This window comes from Barbus barbus (assembly GCF_936440315.1).
Source record: "Barbus barbus genome assembly, chromosome: 18".
NCBI lineage: Eukaryota > Metazoa > Chordata > Actinopteri > Cypriniformes > Cyprinidae > Barbus > Barbus barbus.
Genome location: NC_136746.1, coordinates 23,812,041 through 23,829,333, shown reverse-complemented (window position 1 = coordinate 23,829,333; position 17,293 = coordinate 23,812,041). Strand labels below are relative to the sequence as shown.

Here is a 17,293-nt window from a genome sequence, read left to right as displayed (position 1 = left end):
TGACACACTTTATAATTAAATATATAAAATCTATATAATGTTCTTATTTTCAGTATATATGATATTTTATAATTTAATAAATAAATTATAAAATAATAAAATATTATTTTAAAATAATTTAATTTAATATATATCAAAAGTTAAAAAGTTTGGGATCAGTAAGATTTCTAATGTTATGTAAAGACTTCTCAAATATTAAAAATACCGGGGGAAAAAATCAATAATATTGTGAAATATTATTACATCTGAATTCTATTTGAATATACTGTAAAATATAATTTATTTATGTGATGCAAAGCTGAATTTTCATCATCCATTTCTCCAGTCTTCAGTGTCACATGATCCTTCAGAAATCATTCTGATTTATTAACAGTATACTGACTTATCAATGTTGGAAAGCTGCTTAAAGATGTTTTTGCTGCTTAATATTTTTTTGGAACCCGTGGTAATTTTTTTTCAGGATTCTTTGATGAATAAAAAGTTAAAAAGAACAGTATTTATTCGAAATAGAAATATTTTCTAACAATATAAGTCTTTACCATCACTTTTTATTCATTTAACACATCCTTGCTGAAAAAAAAAAAAATATTTCCAAAAAAAAATAAAATTACCGACCCAAAACATTTGAACGGTTGTATATATTATTACAAAAGATTTCTTTTTTTTTTTTTTTTTATATATGCTGTTCTTTTTTACTTTTTATTCATCAAAAATCCTGATAAAAGTATCACAGGTTCCAAAAAAATATTAAGTAGCAAAAACGGTTTCCAATATTGATAATAAATCACTTTTTATTTTAAGTTATTATTTTATAATAATATCTATTCATTTATTTTGTAATAATGTAGCTTTTTTATTGTGTTTTTAACTCAAGTTACATAAGAGCAGCAGAAAACACATACATACTGATGCAGTTATAGAAGATTAGTCATGTTGTGATAAAAGATTTCGGTCATACCACCCACCCTTAGTGTCAATTAAACAGGAGCTGGGATTCATGGGATCTTGCTATGCATGCAGAATTTGAGTTCAAACCGCTGCTGAAGTCATCTGAACTGCTGAACGCACCGCTGTGGAGTTCATTTGACAAAAGGCACCGCTCGTGTCTTTATGTGCTTTTTTTATGCATTCAACATTATCGTTTTCCTATTTTCACAATCCTTTGTTTTTCAGATTTATTTTAGCTCCTGCATGTCTCTCCTCCTGTCTTGCTCTCTGCATTCATTTAATGATATTATATCTGTTCATTTTAGTTCAGATATATGCAGTGTATCTGGAGGATCAAATGTTGTTGCCATGGCTACCATCCACCAAGTCACTTGGTGTGCCAATAGATTCAGGAGCCACAAATTAAAATGAAACTTATGTTCTGCTCTCCCCTCCAGTCGGCCAGGCATAAATTTCCTCATCCTGTCAGATTGATTTCTAACCATGGTCTAATGAACGCATGATGCTCGTCTGGCTCTTAGCAAATGCACAAATGTGGTTTGTTTGGAAAAATGTATCCTGTTGATTTTTACGGCACTGATCATAAGAGCTCCGAGCGCTGTTGAATCGAGTAAGAAAATAAATAATAAAGATTTAAATATTTATTCCTCTGTTAAATTATTAGGCATTTTCAAAAACTCAAAAGCAGATTAAAATAATTTAGTTTTACTGTGAACAGGATTAGTTCTCTTTAAAATGACAAAAAAAGTCATTATTTACTCATCCTTGTGTTAATTCAAACCGTTTGACCCCCCCCCCCATGGAATAGAAATGGAGATGTTAACTAAATGTTAATATTGCCCTTTTTCAAACAATGTTGAATATGTTGATTAGTAGGTCTGTCATGCTCTGAGAATGCACCATAATATTAATCCATATGATGTGTGCATTATATATAGAGCCTAAAGTTGACTTTAGGCTCCAGGAGGCTTGGAATATAGTATAGAAGTTTAAAATATCTAAATGTTTTTTCTTGGAAAAAAACATGACTATTAGGGTTTTGGAATGACATGAGTGAGTGAGTAAATAAATAATGACAGAATAATCAGTTCGGGGTGATTAAGTAATTTTAAAATGTTTTGGCTTCACTCTTAAAGGGATATTCTCCCTCAAATTAAATATGGTCATCATTTACATGTTTTTTTTATTTTTATTTATTTTATTTTTTGTTTTTATATATATATATATATATATATAATGCATAGTGAACTGATAATATTCCCTTCTGCCCTCACATCTCATATACTTGTAAATTTCTAACATTTACAGAGTTAAAAGGAAATCCTATTCACATAGTTGTGATCAGCTTTACCTGATTAACTTTAATGTCATTTCTCAGCATTCATTTGTTTTCTCATAAACCTCTCAGAACTTTAAGGAACTCTGAGAATCTCTAATCCACTGTTTTAATTCTCTTTCACCGTCTCACTGGTGTACATTCAAAATCTGCTCAGGCCTTAGTTTGACTGAAGGGAACAAAATTGGCACTTAAATCTCAAACGTTTTCATATTTCAGCACATTTATTTGAGGGAATGTCCATAACACATTAAAAAAGCGCCAAAATGATTCACGGTGCTGCTTTTTTTGTCCAAGTTCCATGGAACTACCTGCTTTACCTTTTAGCTTATCTTTATTTTATTTTTTTTTAAGTACAAGGTAGTTTTTGAATCATTTACTCACATATCTAAATATCATAGTATTGCCATATGATGTAATCGTAGACAATAAAACACTAATAAACTTTGTTTTAGTTGAACGGTGCTTAGAAAATGTGATTCGATAAGGGTCATAAGTCTAACATGGGAAGGCAGGACACACATTTTAATGCTGAAGAAATCAAGTGTTCACCTCATTGTCAGGACTGTTCCCTAGCAACAGTATCAGGGATGTTCAGGAAAGAACGATGTTTGATGTGCTCAAATATGGCAGATACTTCTGCTCATTTTTTACAATACAATTTCTTCAAAACACAAATCATTGTTAAGTCAGTATCTAGATGAATTCGGCCTTGTTCTCACAGAGGTCAGCAGATGCCAGTCATTGTTTTTTCCTAAACCTGCGGTTCTTCACCACATTGTGTGCTCCTGTAGCTTCAGATGCTGCTGTAATGAAGAGACAGGAAGATATTATACAAATGTCAGTGATTGATGAATTTTTTGAAGGACAGAACAGAAATAAGTTGTTTTATGATAGAGTTCTATCAAGGGTGCTTGTTGAATGCAATACAGGAAATGTGTTTTTCAGAATAGGCGAAGGCCACAGTCGTTTCACTGAAATATGTTTATAGCATAGTATATTATAGAGGAGTATCTTCTGAAGAACATTTACCTGGAAATATTAACAATGTTCAAAACAGTGTCATCTAACATGGAATAAACTTAATGACCAACAATACACTTTCTAACTTTTAAAGAGAAAATTGTTCATCATTTACTTGCTATTATGTCCTTCCATATATAGAATAGAATAAATGGGGTCCGGAGCAGTCAAGCTCGGAAAATGTATAAAAAGCAGCAGAAAAGCAGTCCATATGACTCATGCACTGAATTCTGAGTCTTATGAAACCGTGTGATTGTCTTTTTTTAGTGAGGAACAAAGTGAATTTTAAATGTAAAGGTTTGACATCAATTACGTTAGATTTGAATGAGATTTGATAGCTTTTTTCATTTCAATGTTTGATATTTAATATACAAAATCCCAAACTATCTGGTGAACCTCAGTATTGAGGAATTCATGTCTTATTAAAATTATGAGACTAATTAATTAAATAATAAATGTATTTCTTGTTGTTCGTATGGAAACTCTTCATTCCATGTGTTAAACTCATTTCCACTTATAAATGTATTAATACATGCTACTGTTCAAACGTTTGGGTTTTGAAAGATTTTTTTTATGTTTTTGAAAGAAGTCTCTTATGCTCAGTAAGGCTGTTTAGTTAATCAGAAATACAGTAAAAACAGTAATATTGTTAAATATTATTACAATTTAAAATAACTTTTTCCTCTTTTAATACTTTAAAATGTAATTTATTCTTGTGATGTTCCCAAACTGAATTTTCAGTCTTCAGTGTCGCATGATCCATCAGAAATTATTCTGATATGCCTATTTAATGTTCAAGAAACATTATTAATGTTAAAAACAATTATGCTGCTGATTTTTCAGATTCTACTATGAATATAAAGTTCAAAAGAACATCATTTATTTAAAATAGTTTTTAACCATGTAAAAGTCTTCACTCTCACTGTTGATCAGTTTAATGCATACTTGCTGAATAAAAGTATCAATTACTGTTTTTTTTTTAACCTTACTGACTGCAAACATGAATAGTATTTTATATATAATTTTAAATATGTTTTATGTGTTTAAATCCAGAGCTGTATTCAGATCCACTGCCATTTCTTGAGGTATTTTAAAGATGTGAAGTATGCACTGGTTCTATTTTCTTTCTCCATGCACATTTACACAGAGAGGTGCTATGGATGACTAGTGTGAATCATGAGTCACGTGAGTCTGTCTGTTATATTGCTGCTATAAATATGAGGATTGGTAACAGGTGAGACAGCAGCTCTGATATCACTCATGCTCTACTGCTGCACTCCTCCACTCCTTTTTCAATCTGATTTCATTCTAACCCCAAAGGATTATTTGTAGTGAAATGTGCCACCCTTTGATTGTATACAATTTCGCACTTGATCTGACGCCCTCCCTTTCTGCAGTTTCCTCAATGTGAGCATTACACTCACCTCTTTTGCTGCATCATCTTTTCCCCTTGAGGTCGTTCTGAAAAACCCTTGCCTTCTAGCTGCCTGTTTTTGGCTCTCACTTTTATTGCTTTGTGATAAAGATTAGCAAATGCTCCAGTTAAAGCCTTTTGAGAAATCGGTGCCCAATTTAGGCATCTGTTGGCTTAAAAAAAGGCAGATTGAAAGACAGAGGGAAGAAAACAAACAGAAGTGAAAAGTGCATTTACTTCCAATATAGTGACTGATATCTAAACTATTTCTATCCGTTTTAGGCATAGCAGATGATTTGTGATTATAGTCCTCACTACATGAATAGTTTATCCAAAAATGAAAGTTTTGTCATTTACTCACCTTCATGTTAAACCTAAACCCATATGATTTTATTTCTCCCATAGAACACATTATTACAAATGAGGATACACCTTTGAAAAGAATGAAAATTGTGTCAAGATCAGTGTTTGGGAAAGTTACTTTTAAAAGCAATATTGCATTACTCCATAAAAAGTAACTAATTGCATTACTTTTATGGAAAGTAATCCATTATGTTACTATTGCGTTACTATTGCTTTTTGTCACCTGCACTGTAAAAAAAATCTGTTAAATTTACGGTAAAATACCGGCAGCTGTGGTTGCCAGAATTTTACTGTGAAAAATACGGTAGCAACATTTTAGGATTTACAGAACTGTTTAAATTTTAAAACAGTGAAATAACGTATTTCATTAACTGATACAATGTTAATATACAAACTTTTCAATTAACTAATTTTATTTGCAGAAACCGACTGCACTTAAATTGTTCAACTGCCATTTGTTTATAATTAAGGGTATTGAGAATTATTTTGCTTCAGTACATGAAGAAAAACCTACTCATTAAAAAGTCATTAAAAGCATCAGTTCAACTCAAATCTCTTGCAGATAACAGCAGCACACATACATGTGTGATTTAAAATTTACGAAGAGATTCTCACTGCATCAGTAACTACACATTTACTGCCTTTAAACAAAGCAACATGCAGCAAAATATCAGTGTTTCTCTGTCCGTCCTTGACTTAAGCACAGGCTCTACTTTCCAGCACAATGATGGCCCACAAAACAGAACAGGAAGTTGACTGTTAAGTTTTACACTATTGTTCTGTTTTTTTTTCTTGATTTTACGGTAAAATACCGGCAGCTGTGGTTGCCAGTAATCTACTGTTTTTTTTTTATTTACGGTGTATTTCTGTTAAAATTACATTTGTGTATTTATTTATTTTTTTCATCTCACACATTTAACACAGCACAGCAAAATGCTCGGTTTTAAAGAGCACTTATATGTCCACACTACAGAGTGTTGAAGTAACACTGAAGTTAATGAGAGAATTAAGTGACTAATTAAATGAGGATTGAGCTTTAGTGATGTGAACACCTGCTGTTAACAAGTAGAATCACCGAAGGAAAGAGAAACAAGAGCAGAGAAACAAAACTTACAGCCAAAGATTAAATCAACTGAAATAAAACACATTAAATCTCTCAAGATCTCAGAAGAGAGTGATTAAATAACTCCACAAACAGCATCACCAGCTTCATATTACAAATCACTTTGACTTTATTTCTGTCATGTGTACAAAAACTCTTTTAGGTGTTGTGCTTTCATTTGAAGTCACCATATTGGCGATCAGTGTTTGCTTTATTTGGGCTCTTGAACCTTGACTTTTTAAAGTTAGTTTTTATTTGGTTGCTTTAACTGTGTTTAAGTACAGTTTTTAAAGCAAGAAAAGCCAAAATAATCTATGATCAGATGAGACTGATGTTTGTGATGTCAAAGCCATCGTCTAGTCTAGTTCACTGATCTTTCCCAATGTTTAATCTGTTATTAAATATGTGATATGTTAATACACTTAAATTGCACCGCTGATACAACAGCTATCAAATGTTGTGAAACGGTTCTAAGCACAATATGCACAAATAAATGTATTGAACTACAGCAGAACTTAAACACACACAGGCATCAACAATCAGTGTATGAATCTCAAAATTGGTGACAATCAAAAATTATACAAAAAATATAATTTTTTGTATACTTTTTGTATAACAAATAAAAAAAAAATTGTATAACAAATAAACAAAAATTATATTTTATTTTATATTATAAATATATAATTATATTATATTTTTTGTATAACAAATAAAAAAATTGGTTCAACTCTGAACATCACAAAACAGTCTACTGAAAAGTCACAACCAAAACAACACAAAAATAAAAGCAAATAAGAAAATGGTAAGAACAATCAGCTGTATAATTTATTCTCTCAAATGCAATGAAAAGAGTGACCTGTGCAATTCAAAATCCTGCTTTTGTTCTCCACTGAAGAAAGTAATTCAGGTTTTGAATGACATGAGAGTAAATTATGACAGAATTCTCTTTTATTGGTTGAACTATTGCTTTAAACCATCGATCGCTTGTTTTCCTCCCTTTGTGGCTTTCTTAGTCTGTCTGAATTCACCCCCGGTCTGGCGCATAGAGAGCTGGCTATAATTACTCAGCTAAGCACTAAAACATAGCAGATAATTAAGGAACACTTTAATTAATAGCCACGTCAGGCACAGCCTGGCGCGGGTCCATGCCGCCATGTGCACCCCATGGTGTTACTTTAGTGGTAGATTTGGACCAATGGTACATAGAGAGAATCTAATGCATCTTAATGCAGTCTCATTTACGCTGATTCAGACCCAGTGCACATAGTTCACAGACACATGCTTTTACTGAGACTCCAAACAGCTACAATAGCATTCATTGCACATACTGTAAATAATCATTGATATAACAGACCTGCATTGTTTTTTTTGTTTTTTTATATACATTAATAATGCTAGTAATGAAAAAAAAAAGATTTTTTGTTTATGGCACACCCTAAAATAGTATGTACTGCAGTATCATAGTTGAGGATGACTGAACCATAAATGATTTGTGCCTGTGTATTAGTACAGTGGGTCTTTAAACTTCAGTTACAGTTAAGTTCGAGTTGAGACATTTGCATATAAATATTAGCTTTTTTTAACATCTGGTAGTGTGACTATAGAGTTCTGTTCAAAAGAAGACTTTCCATCAGTATTCTAATAGGAAGCATGCGTGTCAGCTTATGCTGTTGATATTCATAAAAGTTATGACCTGCGGCATTATCTGGGACAAATGCAACCATTTTTCTCACAGTTTTAACTAATTGTAGTTTTATAGTATTAATTTTAAACATACTTTTAAGTCAGTTTAGTTTAATTTTTAAACTTCTAGTTTCAGAATTTACAATAGGCAAAATTTTTGCAGTTATTTTACAGTGGGCAAAATAAGTATTGAACACATATATTTCAAGTAAATATATTTCTAAAGGTGCTGTTTGTCACGTTACGCTGCCAGAAGGAACACGGAGCCGTGGATAATCGGAATCGTATTTAATACAGACCAACACAGAGGGTAATATCCCACAGGGAACAGGAGGAAGACACACGTACATCACTTGTAGACCCGACAAACACTAACTGAAAGGACTGGGGCTTTTAAAGACAGGGAAATCAGGGGAAAACAAGACACACCTGGAGCAAATTAACACAATCAGACTGGGGAGAAACTGGGTCACAGGGAACACATGGGGACAAAAACACACACAAAACAGTCCATCATCCTGACACTGTTGACTTGAAATTTTCACCTGATGTCGGTAACAACCCAAGTAATCCATACATACAAATAAACAAAACAAATAAGTTCAGAAATTAAGTTATGTGTAATAAAATTGAATGACACAGGGAAAAAGTATTGAACACATGAAGAAAGGGAGGTGCAAAAAGGCATGGACAGCCAAGACACCAGCTGAAATCTGTCAGTAATTAGAAAGCAATTCTGCCCCTTGTCAGTGGAAATTGACCAACACCTACAGTACCAGGATGATGAAGATGAAACAAGGATGAACAATGATCCCAAACACAGCCAAGAAAACTCTCAATTGGTTTCAAGAGAAAGAAAATAAAGCTGCTAGAATGGCCCAGCCAATCACCTGACTTGAATCCAATAGAAAATAAGAACTAAAGATCAGAGTTCATAGAAGAGGCCCACAGAACCTTCAATATTTGAAGACTGTGTGGAAGAATGGGCCAAAATCACACCTGAGCAATGCATGCGACTAGTTTCTTCATACAGGAGGCGTCTATATTAATTAATTTCTGAACTTATTTGTTTTGTTTTCTTTGTATGTATGGATTACTTGGATTGTTACCAACATCTGGTGAAAATTTCATGTCAACAGCAACTTAAGACATATTTACTGAGAAAAATGGTGACATGTTCAATAATTATTTTACCCGCTGTATGTATTTAAATATTTTGTAGATAGATATCATCATTTTCTATACTTGCAATATACTATGAAATGTTTTTGAAAGAAGTCTCTTTTGCTTCCCAATGTGGCGTTTATTTGATGATATGAAATATTATTACAATTTAAAAAACGTTTTAAAATTTAATTTATTGCTGTGATGGCAAAGCTGAATTTCTGAGAAGCCATTACTCCAGACTCCTTCAGAAATTTTTGTCCAAACTGTTTTTTTTTTGTTTTTTTTCATTTTTGGATGAATAGACAGTTCAAAAGGACAGAAATTATTTGAAATACACAATAACAATATAAAAGCCAATGCTGAATAAAAGTTTTTTTTTCTTTTTTACTGCTCTCAAACTTACACACACACACACACACACACACATGCTTCAACAGAATGTTAGTTGCAGTTTTTATGTTTATTTCAATTAATGATTGTGTTTTTATTTAGTTTTTGTTGATGATAATTATTTTTAAGTAAAGGTTACAATAATCAGCATATATATGATGAGATTCAGATGGATTTTGATTGAGTACAGCATTCATAATGAGGAGATTTTATAACTCACAGTGGGTTCATTATCATCTGGAACCAGAAGGCTGTTGTGTTTCTGGTAGGTGGTATCTGAAAGACATCATATCCAGACCTCAAGGCAGTTGTACAATTGCTCTCCAACATGAGTCTGTAGGTGGAGGTCTTTGTCCATGGCAGAAAGTTTGCAGGCGGGTGAAGAGGGTAGGGTGGTTTCCAACATCCATCTCGAGGGTCCACTCAGATTGAGTAGAGCCAGGCAGCTTCCCATCGAGAGCACTGCTCCAAGGTTCAGCGAGCCTGGAAAACTCAGGTACATAGTGAAATGTGCAGAGTGCTTTTAGAAAAACAGTGTAGAAAAAAGAGCAAGACAAACAAAAACCCCAAATCAAACGGAGAGGTTGAGAGAATATTCTTCTCATAGGGAGAGAGCACTTTTCCTCTATTTCCATCCTGTTCTTATTCGGTGTATACCCAGAAACAAATGAGTCATGATTAATAACGCATGTTTTCAGAGAGGGCTGCCCCGCTGCACTGACCACACACTGAACTCACACTACGCCACGAGCTTCCCTCTGTTAAAGGGATAATTTACTCAGAAATGAAAACTCACCCTCATCTTGTTCCAAACCCAAATGCTGTTATATTTTTCTCAGAAATGTGAAAACTGTGAAGAATTGTTTATCAGCTCTTACCATTATCATCATCATTATATATATATATATATATATATAAAATAAAAATATATATATAGTTCACAGTGACCGAGGGCTGACAAGTTACAAAAAAAAGAGAAGCACTATAAAAGTGATCCTGATGGCACTACATTCAAACTCTTTATGTGAGGAAAAGATACAAATTGAAATGATTATTCGCAAATAATCTTGCCCTCCCCCAAAGAACCTGTTTAGCATGCATCTGTGTCCAAAATTGTTGCGTTACCAATGTCATTTTGACATTAATAATAGTGAAGCATCATTTTATATTGGGTATGTGTGTCAAAGACGAGACGTCCCGTTTTGGTGTCTGCATCAAAATAAATTTTCAAAAGTGATTTTACATAGAACATAGAAATTATATTAAAAATGTCTGCTTGAATGTTTCACAAAATGTGGGTGAAATTTTTTTTTGTCGTCATTTAGTACAAAACATATATTTATATAAAAAGGAAACAACCTACTTATTCAAATATATAAAAGAAAAAGTGACCATACTAAATTTTATTATATTTTAAATCATTACAAACCTCTTGCTGACAAAGATTGGTAAAGATATAAAATAAACAACATTTAAAGCTGTATTAAACTTTTGTTTTGATGCTTGAAAACCCCCTTTTTATCTTTGAGCCATATATTAGTAATAGTACTATTTTTATATATACATTATATACTGTAAGCAAATCCTTTGTTTTCTATTGCATTATAATTAGTTATAATTATATAATTATAATGGTATTATCCCATTATTATAATGACATTATATGACATTAACATTATTAGATTTATTAGAATTCCCTTTAAAATGATTGTATTCTTTTTTTTAAATTTAATGACCAAAGTCATTAAATATTTTTATATATCATTTATATACTTACAGTAAACCTAATAAATATAACAGTCAGTTATTGCATTATAAGATTTAGAATTCCTTTTAAAATAAATATTTTTATTATTATACTCTTATTAGTGTTTTAACATTATTCTCTAATTTTTGTAAAATTGTTAGTTTTATAATATTAACAATTATTAAACCATTTAAGTTGGATAACACTTTGTGTACATGCGTACATATGGCTTAAAGATTTGGAATAAAATGCATGAGTAGTATATGGGCTACTTTTCCTTCTTTCTTTCCTCCTGGCACTAGCTGTGTAATGGTTCTTCAGAAATGTTGACTTCTGCATTTCACAGACAATGGAACAGCATACGGCTTTGGAAAACCTAAAGGTGAATAGATGCAAATTTTCACATTTGGGTGAACTATCCCTTTAAGAGTCAGTGCCCAAAGCCTCCATAACAACACAATGGCACACAAGCAGAGCGAGTGGACAGACTGCTGGTCTGAATAACTGTGGTCTCTGGCAGGCATTCTCCATCAGCAGAGACTGCGATCTGAAGGTGAACCGGGTCAGTGATGTACACGATGATTTGTTTAGCCAGAGCACTGTTGAGAACCATCTGCCCTGTAATTCAGGTGAGCATCTGCTGAGCTGCAGATGGCAGGAAAAGTGCAGGAGGGGAGGACGATGCCTGCTCTCAAACAAGTCCAGTTTCTCCTGAGCCAGAACCAGAGGACCAGTGCTACTGCGCGGAGCCTGTTGTAACTGTCCTTTAAAGATATTCTTTGTGCACCGAGATGCCACAAGCTTGCCATGCACAGCATTGTGTTAGCCTGTTTCTGGCAGGAGTCTTGGAAACTTACAAAGTTTCAAGTGAAAGAAAAATGCCTTGTGTAGAACTTTCTGATTTGGCCAAAACTAGGAACTCCATCTGTTTTAGTATTGGATTAACTTCAAAAATGTTTGTTTGCTTCTGATTGTACTTTAAAGGAACACTCCACTTTTAATTTTACAACTCCCCTAGAGATAAACAGTTGAGTTTTACTGTTTTTGAATCCATTCAGACGATCTCCGGGTCTGGCGGTAGCACTTTTAGCTTAGTTTAGCATAGATCATTGAATCGGATTAGAACATTAGCATTTGGTTATCAAAAATGACTAAAGAGTTTAAATAATTTTCCTCTTTAAAACTTAACTCTTCTGTAGTAACATCATGCACTAAGACTGACGGAAAATGAAAAGTTGCGAGTTTCTAGGCTGATAGAAATATGCTAATGGTCTAATCCGATTCAATGATATATGCTAAGCTAAACTAAAAGTGCTACCGCCAGACCCGGAGATCGGCTGAATGGATTCAAAAACGGTAAAACTCAACTGTTTAACTCTTAGGGAGTTGTAAAATGAGCCTATTTCCAAAAAAAAAAATGTTCCTTTAAAGTTACTTAAATTGATTTTGGTCAATTAAATCGGTCAGTATTAGCAGGACAACTTAATTAAAAGATGCAGCAACATCTGATTTTTCATCTATCTATCTCTTTCCATCCATCTTTCTGGCCCCACTTTATATTAGGTGGCCTTAACTACTATGTACTTACATTTAAATTAATAATTTGGTACAATGCAATTATTGTGTACATATGTTTTTACATTGTACTTACATTTTTAAAAATACCTATATGTAATTACATCTGTAATTAATTTCTGTAATTACATTTATAATTACACTGTTGACCCATCCCTTACACCTTAACCCACCCTTAAACCTGCCTATACCACCAAACCTGTCCCTAACCTTACCCGTATCCAACCTCAATAGCAGCAAAAGTGTTTTTCAATACAATATGACCACAATAAGTACATTGTACTTATTTTTATTATGTAATTACATAGTAGTTAAGGCCACCTAATATAAAGTGGGACCAAAATAAGCAGAATTTTCTTGAAATCAACTCATTTTAATTCTACTTCCTTGCATTCATATTCAAACTGCAATGCAATTCCGAATGGTGCTTAATCCTAAAAATACAGATAAATTATCTGATTTCTCAGACCTCATTTGGTGGTCCTAAACTGTTATTACAGATATGCACTGTTATTTTATTTTTTTATTATTATAATTATTTTAAGAAAGCTTTCATCAGATGGAACATTTAGGAAAGTCAATACATGCACAGGGCGTCACAAAGCATCCTTTGCCTGATATCCACCTGTTGATGTAGTAAGCGATGGATGTAGACATTTAGGACTCATGTTAATACTAGATTTGAACAGCAATCCTGGTTCTGGCTGATCACTTGTGACGGGGTCACTTTGGACAGAGGTTAATGTTGAGTGCAAGCGGGGCCTTTGAGTACATGTGCATGAGATGATAGGATGTCTAACACAGGGTGAGTTCAGTGACCTCTGGTGCTGCTCATGTTTTTTAATGTGGGTTTTCCTTCACTTCTCTTTTAAGCAGGTCTTCATGCCTCAGCCGTCCTCCTGTTGCACGCCTGGAGCAGCTAATTATCTCAATAAACACCATCAGATCTCTCTCTCTGCTTCTCCTCCCTTCCCTCTGTGGACAGCACTCTGTAGGGCCGCATCTTCACAAGCAGCTCGACAGATTGAACTGATTACAAGCCTCCTGCTGTAGTGACACTCACCTGGTTTGATCCATGAGCCCAGATGAACTTCTCCGTACATTAAATTGTTTGCTACCCATTTGATTGTATAGTACAACTATCAGACCAGCAGACTTCTAAACCTCAAACTAAACAACACGAGTCCTGGACTGTTCATCAATGTGGCTGATGATGCTGTCAGGCTATTTTTAAAGCAGATCAAACCTATTAGATGTCTAATATTCACTGTTTTCTTTGTGTTGTTCAATTAAGGATTCAGGCATCACATGGTAAATATGCTTTAAGACGAGATCCTGTGTTCAGAGTATTATAAATAAACCTCACTTCAAATATACTGAAGCTTCAAACAGTAATTAATATGTCTGGGAAAAAAACAATTGACAAAACAAAAAATGGTAATTTATTTGTAGTGCAATTATTAATATGAATACAATAGTAATATCTCTTATTTTATTTTTATTTAGGAATTTGTATATTTTTATTTATTATTAATAATAGTAATTACAAATAATAATCCTAAATAGTAATAATAATAATAAATATTATTGTTATTATTATCATTGTCATTGTTTTATAGCCCTATTGATGTATAATCACAAAAGCCCTACAAACAAGCACAGCAAACCTGGGTTTTTTAAAATCCCATTTAAATCCCAATTACAGTTTTTATTAGGAAAAAATATTTTTCTCCAAATCACGCAGTCCTATTTATTTGTAATTTCACTAATAAATATTTTTCTTCTCTGCATTTGTCCAAATCTGGGTTATTTTGGTTTGCCAAGAAGCATCTAAATATTTGTTTGTCATTTTTATCCAAATGTGTCATTGCTTTCCCTGGATCCCTCTTTATTTTCTGTGACATGGGCATCAGCTCGTTGCCAGTTTTCTGGTGAGCGTGGCAGGATAGCTTGAGGCGGAGTCTAGCTAAGAAGTCCTCTCATGCGTTTAAGTGAAAGGCAGCGTGTTGTTAGCACAAACCTGTAAAGCGTGGCTGGTGCAATTACACAAGGCTGTGTGTCGGCAATTACTGTGTCATGCTCTTTAATGAGAACATGTACTGTTGTGCATGTGCGAGGTGAAGACTAACCTACTGACCTTCTGACTCTACAAACACATTTGCTTATTCCTATTACTTTAAAGCAGGGCTGTATCAAGGGACCAGAATATCATAGAGCAACCATATAGACAATGCATGAGAAGGCAAAACTCGCATTTTCTTCAAAATACATTAAAATATTTTACTTCCAAAACGGAATACAAAATTAAAAGTCAAATTTTGTTCACATTTTGTTTTCCAGACCAGTGCACAGTAACAAGATCATACCTGTTCCTGCACAGATTTTGGTTCTTCAGCACCATCTACTATTTTGGCAACTGGGCTTTCCTTGTGGTAATGCATTTTCTTAAAATGTTCCTTTTTTAGAGGAAATTGCATGGATGAACACATGAAAATGTAATAATTATTATTATTCTATAGGCCTAATAAGTCTTTTGTTGTGTTGCAGGTCTTTCTCATTGGTTTGGTTATTTCATGCTGTAAAGGGAAGAAATCTGTGATCGAAGGGGAAGTTGATGCAGATGATTCAGATGTCAGTGATGATGAATATGTGCATTAACTTTGTACTAAAAGTCCTGTTTTTACTTGGTTTGGTTACTAGTCAGAGTAAAATACTCTGTTCATCATTCAGAGAGAGAAATATTGTCATTCTATAAGATTTGATTGAATGTGTTATGATGCCAAATAGATTCTGTGTCACTAGGCATTATCATGTTTAACTGATAGTAGTAGTCTGATATGCTAACCTGTCTTTACTACTGACCCTTACTTCTAATGAAGGGTGTATATGCATGTCATTTTGCATTGCTGTCTAAAATAAATCAAAAACCTTTTTTTCTCTAAACATGACCAAATTTAGTTTGAAATTAGTTTAAAAGGTTCAAATATTTTTGTTAATATGAATATAAATTGAGATCCTTCTGCTGATTTATTTATTATTAAAGTTTTTTTTGGTTTGTTAAGCTGTGCATATCTGTATTTTTTGTCTAGTAATGCTCCAGTGTTTCTGATGTGTGTTACTTTAATCTCTGAGGTTGAATTGCTATCATACTGCAACACAAGTTTTGATTTTGGAAATTTCTTTAAATGATGGTTAAGATTGTGTAAAAATGTATTTATCATACAGTATTGGCCTGTTTTGCTGTTTCCCAAAATTAACATTTCTTTTGCAAGATGCTTCTGTTATAATGCAGTTTTGAGTCATTAATAAAGCCTACAACAGTTTCTCTGGTTTTAAAATGGATACAGTTGCTTATGTAATTATGCTTATGTTGCTTATGCTTACGTAATTCCACGTATGTTAATCTTTTATATATAATGGCATTATTTTTTGTAGAACTGTTTTGACAAACTGAATTGACCTAATGGTCATTCCAGAGGTTGTATGATATTGCTTAAATATATTTTGAGCAAAAAAATAAGTTTGTGTAGAACTGGTTCAAAGGAACGATTTGATTCTGCAGTGAGCTTTTTAAATCTAGCTTTGCACCTATAGCCTTTACAATACTGAGGAAGCTTAAGCGACAAAAAGTGAAAAACATCAGCATTTATAGTCAGACAAGCAGCTCACAATGATGCCAGATAATTAATAACTCTAACCGGTTCTCCACATCCTACTTAAAAGGTTAAAGCAGTCGAATGACTCTCAAATCAACGATTATTTGATTCGAAATAAGCTGCGAACTAATGATGTCTGCTGCTTTGCAAGAAACCACTCCAACGAGCTCGTAAATCAGAGTTAAAAAAATACAGTAAAATCTGTCATTTCTCCACAAATTCGTTTATTATTATGTACTGATGTTTTTATTAAAACGAATCATTCATTAGAATCGGATTCACAAGAGTCGAATTCTCAGAATACCACACAGAATCGTTTATTTTTGGTCCGGTTCAAACAAACTGAATGACTAAAATAAATCAATTTTTTGAGAAAGAGTTAATTCGCTAGCTAAACTTTGGTTCTTCAACGATTCTAAACCAACCGAAGAAATGAAATAATCAACGGAGTGTCAATTTACACTGTGCAAATAGCCCGTCTTGTTGGCAGAGGCTATTTACAGTAACTCCGCCCACTAACGTGTGATTGGGCCACTGAAAAAAGACCTGTTAAATATCAGTTTCAGTGGAGTAGATGGTAAAGTGTGTGCTCTTTGATGCGATTGAGTTCAAACCCACCTTTTGCCAAACTTTTTATCTCCCTTTTCAAATCTTATATCGCATCGGAAAGGTATTTATTTTCAATAAAAAATAAGGAAATAATCAAAACGTTGAAAATAAAGTATCTGGTAGATGCAGGGAGGGCTTTATTGACCCAATAAGGTGGCATCCATTTAATAATTTGAATTAAAACTATAATTTACACTCAATACGTTATTATTGCGTACTGTTCTATAATCAGGGGTGCACATAAGTTTTTCAGCCTGGTTCTCATATGAGTACCTGGAGA

The 17,293-nt window shown here is 33.3% G+C and overlaps 1 protein-coding gene across 1 annotated transcript in view; it reads left to right on the top strand.

Moving 5' to 3' along the window:
- LOC306884637 (lysosomal cobalamin transport escort protein LMBD1) overlaps nt 1-16,258 on the top strand; it is a 93,742-nt gene extending 77,484 nt beyond the window's left edge. The window contains exons 15-16 of the mRNA XM_079440693.1: nt 15,089-15,180; nt 15,296-16,258. Coding sequence (XP_079296819.1) covers nt 15,089-15,180; nt 15,296-15,406 — 203 coding nt within the window. The 3' untranslated portion in view covers nt 15,407-16,258. The remainder of the gene's footprint in view (nt 1-15,088; nt 15,181-15,295) is intronic.
- The last annotated feature ends 1,035 nt before the right edge of the window (nt 16,259-17,293 follow it).